At 41.8% G+C, this 8,656-nt stretch overlaps 1 protein-coding gene across 1 annotated transcript; it reads left to right on the top strand.

The window, feature by feature from the left end:
* Window positions 1-453: 453 nt before the first annotated feature.
* Window positions 454-1,261, top strand: LOC138071389 (small ribosomal subunit protein eS4, X isoform-like). The gene has a single exon (XM_068962920.1). The coding sequence runs from the start codon at window positions 470-472 to the stop codon at window positions 1,259-1,261; it is 792 nt and encodes a 263-aa protein (XP_068819021.1). The 5' UTR covers window positions 454-469.
* Window positions 1,262-8,656: the final 7,395 nt, after the last annotated feature.

Below are 8,656 nucleotides of genomic sequence, written 5' to 3'. Positions count from 1 at the left end.
GAATAGTCAACCTCAGAATCGGCTTCCCTGGTGGCTCAGTGGGTACAGAGTCCGCCTGCAATGCAGGAGACACAGGAGATGTGGCTTCAGCCCCTGGGTTGGGAAGATCCCCTGGAGAAGGGAATGTATGCACTAGCAAAGATATGAAAAAGTATATGCACCAGACTGTTTGCTGAAGCCTTATTTATAACAGCAAAAGACTTAGAAACACCCACATGCCCATCACTAGGGGACTGGTTGAGTAAACTAGGGTGCACTCACATAACAGAACAGTATATTACTTTGGAATGATTGCCAGGATATATTATCAAGTGAAAAAGCAAGATACACACACACACACACACACGCACGGATACATACACGCAACACACACACACTATTCTATTATGTAACTAAAAAGAAGCATAAGAATATCTACACATATTTGTTTATAATAAGAAAAACACCTCTTTTCGTGCCTAGCGCAGCCATGGCTCGGGGTCCGAAGAAGCACCTGAAACGCGTAGCAGCTCCAAAACATTGGATGCTGGATAAACTGACTGGTGTGTTTGCCCCTCATCCATCTACCGGCCCCCACAAGCTAAGGGAATGTCTCCCCCTAATCATTTTCCTAAGGAATAGACGTAAGTATGCCTTAACTGGAGATGAAGTAAAGAAGATTTGCATGCAGCGTTTCATTAAGATCGATGGCAAAGTCCGCACAAATATAACCTACCCTGCTGGTTTTATGGATGTCATCAGCATTGATAAGACTGGAGAGAATTTTCGTTTGATCTATGACACCAAGGGTCGCTTTGCTGTTCATCGTATTACACCTGAGGAGGCCAAGTATAAATTGTGCAAAGTAAGAACGATATTTGTGGGGACAAAAGGAATCCCTCATCTGGTAACCCATGATGCTCGTACCATCCATTACCCTGATCCCCTCATCAAGGTGAATGATACCATTCAGATTGACTTGGAGACTGGCAAGATTACTGATTTCATCAAATTTGACACTGGTAACCTGTGCATGGTGACTGGAGGTGCTAACCTGGGAAGAATTGGTGTGATTACAAACCGGGAGAGACATCCAGGTTCTTTCAATGTAGTCCGTGTGAAAGATGCAAACGGCAACAGCTTTGCCACTTGGCTCTCGAACATTTTCGTTATTGGCAAAGGCAACAAACCGTGGATCTCTCTTCCCCGTGGAAAGGGTATTCGCCTTACCATTGCTGAGGAGAGAGATAAGAGACTGGCAGCCAAACAGAGCAGTGGATAAAACTATCGCTATGTGATGTGACTGGAAAAGTCTTTGTAATTAAAGATAATACCAAGTGAAAAAAAAGAAAAGAAAAACAGAGTGTAAACCAAACTTCTATAAAGGAAGTTACCTATAGGAAGAGTGGGGGAAAGATGGTAGGGGCAGACATATAAGCTTGACTCCTATAAGTATGCCTACGAGTTTCAAATCACAGCAAAACCTGGGCTTACACTGTCCTATATTTTAAAAATTCTATTAAAAAGAGTTGTGTTCATTAGTAATGGTGCTGGCCATTCCAAGATCACCTGTCACTGAGCCTTTGGGTTTTGAATTTTCCAAGGACACCGTGAATTGACTTTGACTTGTTTCTTCTGTAAAAGAGAGAACATCCTGGTATTAGGAGCTGATCTCAAGTTCTACAGGAATGCCCTGGCAGTCCAGTGGTTAGGACTACCTATTTTCACTGCCAAGGGCCTGAGTTTGGTCCTTGGATGCACAAGCTATGCAGGGGAAAAAAAGACACTTCTGCTACCATTGTCAGTGACTCTCTTCCACATGCATATCTTCGGATTTAAACAACAACAAATAAAGTTCTAAAAGCATTTCTATCACCTCCACAAGTAGCACTTAAAGAAAGTCTGAGCTGTCTTCATTCCTTGTCTATTCTTGTGGCTACGCAACTCATAGCCTACCTCTTCACATTATTTCTTTTCTAGAAACAGAAAACATCTCATTACTTTAAAACTCTCAGTATACAACTGCACAAACAACAAAGGTACCGTAATCATGTATTATTCAGATGACATTCAAAGGGACATACAGCAAAACCGTCCTACTAGCCCATGAACTAGTGGAGCAAATTCACCTTTGAGCAACATGCATATTTACAAGTCACTCTGAGAATACTGTGTTCTCAGTCCTCACCTTTATGAGTAATAGCTATGAGCTCTTTCAAATCACATTGTTAATTCTCATCATCTCCCTGCACAGGTTTGGCAGGTGAAAATTACACTATTGAAATTTCCCAGATGGAGACAGACAAATGCCCACGACATTTACCACACAAGATAGATTAGATTTCAACGTTGTTGTAATGACTGAGACTCTGCCAACAGCTTAGGAAAAAAGAAAAAAATTCCTTCGCCACCATGCTTCCCTCAGCTAACCTCACAAGGCTGGTATTTCACTGCCTAACACAGCTTTCTGTGTTGTCCCAGGCAGAAGTAGTGAGTGATCAATCATCCTCTTTGCACTTAAGTGACGATAGGATATAAGAAGCCATTTTACCAATACAATTATTCAGTTTTTAAAAAATCTATTTTATGCTGACACTTTGGCCTGAATCATTTCATTCAAAGCACACTAACTAGAAGGTATGAAGTCCCACAGTTAAAAGGAAGGGCTTGGAGTCTGTCCAACCAAGGCTGGAATTTAACTCTATCAGAATTTCTGAGTCATAGGCACATTCCCCAGACTCTCTGAGTGTCACTGTCTTATGCACAAATCAGGGCCAGCAGGGCTCGCCTCACAGGATTTAATGATAAAACCCAAGATTAAATAATACAATGCATGTAAAAGTCAACTCCAGGCATCACACTTGGTAAGCACTCACTATGTAAGAGTGCTTCAGGTTGTTATTCATATTTGTAATTTCCAGACCTGAGAATTAAAGTAGTTTAAAGAATTTGTTTAGGGGCCCCCTGTGTAGTTAAGAGTTAACCTTACCCAGAAAGATGTCTTGCCTCTTTCCTTGGCTACTGGGACATGATCTCTACTCCCCTAGAATATCATGTCTGATTGGAACATCTTTGCTTGCTTTGGGACATTGACCACAAGATGTGTGTGTGTGTGTGTGTGTGCGTGTGCGTGTGCGTGTGCGTGTGTGTGTGCATTTAGTTGCTCAGTTGTGTCCAACTCTGTGTTACCCTTTGGAATGTAGCCCGCCAGGTTCCTCTGTCAATGGGATTTTCCAGGCAAGAATACCACAGTGGATGCCATTTCCTTCTCCAAGGGATCTTTCCCACCCAGGGATTGAACCTGTGTCTCCTGTGTCTCCTGCACTGCAGGTGGATTCTTTAACCATGGATCCATCAGGGAAGCCCTGACCACAAGAGAGTCAAATAGTAAGATTGATGATGGGAGCTTTGGACCAAGAGATATCAGTTCTGCCTCTGGAAGGGCTCTCAAAAATAAGGAAGCCCCATGGGTAGTGTGTGATCAAGCCCCAGTAAAATCTCTGGGGACTTCCCTGGTGGTCCAGTGGCTAAGGCTCCACACTCCCAATGCAGGGTGCGTGGATTCTATCCCTGATCAGGGAACTAGATTCCATATGCTGCAACTAAGACCCAGAGCAGCCAAAAAAATTTAACAAATAGAAACAAAAAATTCTGGACATGAAAGCTCCAGTGAGCTTCCCTGGTTAGCAATAACTTCGTATGTACTGTCACACATTAATGTCATAGCAGTAACACTGTCAATGACTCCATGAGGAGAGAACAATGGAAGCTCTACCTTTGGTACTTTCCTATATAAGCCACAATGAACTATCACCTCACATTTGCTAGGACAGCTATTATAGAAAGACAACAAGTGCTGGCGAGGATGCAGAGAAACTGGAACCCTTGCACAGTCTTAGCGGGGATGCGAAATGATGCGACCATTACAGAAAGCAGTATGGAGGCTCTGCAAAAAAAATTTCAAGTAGACCTACTGCACGATCTAGAAATTCCACTGCCAGGCAAATATCCAAAAGAAGTGAAAGCAGGATCTCAGAGAGAGATTAATATTCTCATATTCACTGCAGCACTATTCACAACAGCCAAGAGGCAGAAACCACCTAACTGTCCACTGCCAGATGAACAGATTTCATTAAAATGCGGCAGACACATACAATGGAATATTATTCAATCTTTAAAAAGAAGGAAGCTCTATAATATGTGACAACACGGATGAGCTCTGCGGTTAATATGCTGAGTGAAGTGAGCCAGTCACAGAAGGACACATATTGCATGATTCCACTTATATGAGGAATATAAAATAACTGTTGCCTGGTTGCCTGGGGCTGAGGGGAATTGAGGAATTGCTAATCAATGGGCATAAAGCTTCAGTGATGCAAAATGAGTTAAGTTCTAGAGATCTGCGGTACAACATTGTGCTATGGTTAACAATACTGTATTGTACTCTCAAAGTTTTGTTGGAAGTATAGATTTTAGTTAGGTGTTCTCACTATGATAAAAGACTATTTAACAAAATAGGAAAATACTGTGTTTCAATGAGGAACTATGCATTGTCTAGAGCTTTCCCTACCCAGATATCAGATTCGAGCTTTTCACTGTCTGAACTATTTCACAATTCTGTAGTTAAGTGATACCAATGCAAAGTAATTCTTATAGACATGTAAATTCTGTCCTCTGGATAGAGGTCTGACTTCTTTGTCCCCTTGTGGAAAAAACAGTTTTGTGTCCATTTGCACACTCTATTAAACGTTTCTCTTTTTGCATCTAAATTTGTGGTTTTTAAAATTTTCCCTTTGAACTAGCTTCCTCATGAGTTAAATATCTTGAGCACAGACTTATCTGTGTCAGAGTTAGGATTTTAGCTTGTTCTGAAAATTATCTTCAAGTATGCAGAGTATACTTTTGGGGAGGGGTACCCCTAAAGGTGAGTGACTATCATTCTTATTGATGTTAACACACACATTATGGCATGTTGATTTGGCAAAAATGAGAACTATCACCTTAGCAAAGCATCATGACTTGCTAAAGTGGAAATTAACTGATTACAGTTGGTGGCCATCCATTTTTAATTCTGTGATAACAATCTCTGGCATTTTCTGTGATGAGTGCCGTTTTTCTATTCCAAGTCCACTGGAAGGTAACTCCACCCCAGTCCCAGAGGTAGATACGGGGTGCAGGTCTAAGCTAAACAGAGGACAAGAGTGTGGGGGTTTATACTGGGGGCTGGAGCAAAACTACAAGTTTGACTTTCTATTCTACCAGTTATTAGCTCTGGGACATAGTCTACGTCTCACTGCTTTCTTCAGTGAAATAGACAAAATAACAATGTCTATCACGTGGGAAGAGTCCTTGGAACCAAGTCTGACACAAACTGTGTGTGCATGCTCAGGCGTGTCCGACATTCTGTGACCCCATGGACTGTAGTCCAGGGTCCTTTGTCCACTGAATTTTCCAGGCAAGATTACTGGAGCAGGTTGCCATCCCTCAGTCTGACACAAAGTGAGTACTCAATAAATGTTCATTTTCATTATTCTTCCACAAACCTGCTAGCATCAGGAAGTTGAGTCAGTGAGAATGAGGGCTAAGGCTTCAGTTAATGCTTTTGGAGAAGACACTCCCTTTTTCTTGCTGATCTTCAAACAGAAGGATGTATATCTGAAGCTTACATCTTGGTTCCCTATGGGAACATGAGCCAATAACAGAGAAGAACAGGTCAAAGAGATACAGGAAGCATGATTCTTGTAGGAAGGCTGCAGTTCCTGTATTTACCAGTTGGCTGACTTTGGAAGCCAAACTGACCTTTGCCCTTTTGTGAGTCATTAAAAGATCATCTCTAAATCCATTCTATTCAAATGTAAAAGTTCATATGAATTACCTGGGGATCTTGCTAAAATGCAGGTTCTGATTCAGTAGGTTTGAGACGGGACCCAAGGTTTTATGTTTCTAACAAGCATGACGCTGAAGCATGACGCTGAAGTCAGTTTAGTCCTTCTTTGGTACTAAGCCAGCTTAACTTGGGTTTTCTACCACTTGTAGTCAGAAGATCCTAACTGGCTCAGAAGCCAAGGACGACATATCTCTGGGATCCACACAGCAAAATATTCTCCAATATCTCTGCAACTGCATTAATGAGGTGACTATTCATGTGTAAAGCCTGATCCACTCACCACTTTTCATCACTGGGGAGCAGAGGAGGGAGCGAAACTGTCAATGACCCAACAGGAAACCCAGCTCTCCATTTAGGATAACTTGAGAAAATCTGTTTACAAAGAGTTTATTTATAAAGCTGTGGAGAGAGTGTCACAGGACCACAAGGAATCGGCAGTGCACAGGGCTGGATATGGGGTGGCTATTGCCACTCCAAGGCCTACGGGATGAGTGAGATTTAGAACACAGAAAGCTGAGGGAGCCATACAGAAAAAGGCGACTATCAAAGAACAATGACTTTCAGTGGGGGTTCAGGAGGGAACCAGAAGAAAAACAAAACAAGACCCTGATTCCATTCTCCTCCTTCCCTCAGCTCCTGGTTAAGCTCCTCATTAGCTAAACTGGAACAAAGATGGCAGAAAGCAGGGGGTGAAAAGGATGGAGTGTGGATATAGAGAGGCTAGGAGATGCTTCCAGTCCAAGGATCCTGGTGCTGGTTTGAACTCTCAACAAGTCCAACAATGTTAAGCTCTACCATATTTGACTCTATCATAAGACTTCCTAATGAGTTATTCCAAACTGCCAATTTGGGGAGCCTACAGTGAACTCCGGGAGTTGGTGATGGACAGGGAGGCCTGGCGTGCTGCGATTCATGGGGTCGCAAAGAGTCGGACACGACTGAGCAACTGAACTGACTGACTGACAGGGATCATGTTTTAGGCAAATCATACCCAAGAAAACAATGGTGAACCTGAAACTGTCCAAAGAGAAACCATGATCATAAAAACAACTTCAGAAAATAAAAAGCTTTATCCCTGCAAATGCTTTATAAGGAAACTGGTTAAATTAAGTGTGGTATCTAAGCAAAACCGAATTGCATGCAGCCATGCAGAACACTGGGATGGATTTATGTATTGATGGCACGATCTCTAAAATATGGAGTTGTGCGTAAAAGCTATGTACCTAATGATCTATATAGTATGGTCCTTTTGGGGTAAAAAACAAAGAATAAAACAGAATTAAATATATTTTCATTACTAGTTCTTTAGTCCTATTTGCAGTTTTTACTATGTACAAATATTCCCACTTCCACAAACTAAAACAAACAAAAGACATGAAAAAAAAAAAACCTTAATGACTACTAAGAACCAACTGTGAGTCATTAAAAGATCATTTCTAAATCTGTTCTATTCAAATATACAAGTTCTTATGAATTACCTGGGGATCTTGCTAAAATGCAGGTTCTTTCTTTTTAAATATAAATTTATTTATTTTAATTGGAGGCTAATTACTTTACAATATTGTATTGGTTTTGCCATACATTGACTTGAATTCACCACTCGTGTACACGTGTTCCCCATCTTGAACACCCCTCCCTCCTCCCTCCTCGTACCATCCCTCTGGGTCATTCCAGTGCACCAGCCCCAAGCATCCTGTATCATGCATCGAACCTGGACTGGTGATTCATTTCATATATGATATTATACATGTTTCAATGCCATTCTCCCAAATCATCCCACCCTCTCCCTCTCCCACAGAGTCCAAAAGACTGTTCTATACATGTCTCTTTTGCTGTTTCGCATACAGGGTTATCATTACCATCTTTCTAAATTCCAAATATATGCATTAGTATACTGTATTGGTGTTTTTCTTTCTGGCTTACTTTGTATAATCGGCTCCAGTTTCATCCACCTCATTAGAATTGATTCAAATGTATTCTTTTTAATGGCTGACTAATACTCCATTGTGTATATGTACCACAGGTTTCTTATCCATTCATCTGCTGATGGACATCTAAGTTGCTTCCATGTCCTGGCTATTATAAACAGTGCTGCGATGAACATTGGGATACACGTGTCTCTTTCAATTCTGGTTTCCTCAGTGTGTATGCCCAGTAGTGGGATTACTGGGTCATAAGGCAGGTTCTGATTCAGTAGGTCTGAGATGGGACCCAAGGTTTTATGTTTCTAACAAGCATGACACTGACTCTAGGCCAAGGATCAGGCAACTTCCTTTGTCAAGGGCCAGACAGTGAATACTTCAGGCTTTGCAAACTATACAGTCTCTGTCACAATCTGCCTTTGCAGCACAAAAGCAGCCATAGACAATATGGAAATGAACAAGTGACAGGTGCATCTGGCCCACGCTCCATAGTTTGTCGAACCTGCTCTAGACTATTAATAATAGCAATCATGAGTATTTATTGTGTGGTGGGTTTTCTGCAAAATGCCTGTTCTGGGTTGAATTCTGTCCTCTCTAAAATATGCATTGAATTTCTAATCCTGGCATAGTACCTCTGAATGTGACCTGATTAAGAATCAGGGTCTTTGCAGAGGTCATCAGGTTGAGATGAAGTCATACTAAATCAGAGTGGGCCCTATCCATTATGACTGGTGTCCTTACAAGAAGAGGGAAACTTGGACACAGACAGATGGAAGATGACTGTGTGGAGGCAGAGGCAGAGATCGGGGATCCTTTGCCGTAAGCTGAGGAATGCCTGGGGCAACCAGAAGCTGGAAGAGGCAAGGAA

Source organism: Capricornis sumatraensis, chromosome X, assembly GCF_032405125.1.
Source record: "Capricornis sumatraensis isolate serow.1 chromosome X, serow.2, whole genome shotgun sequence".
NCBI lineage: Eukaryota > Metazoa > Chordata > Mammalia > Artiodactyla > Bovidae > Capricornis > Capricornis sumatraensis.
The sequence above is the reverse complement of the archived record's forward strand: the minus strand, read 5'-3'. Positions and strand labels throughout refer to the sequence as shown.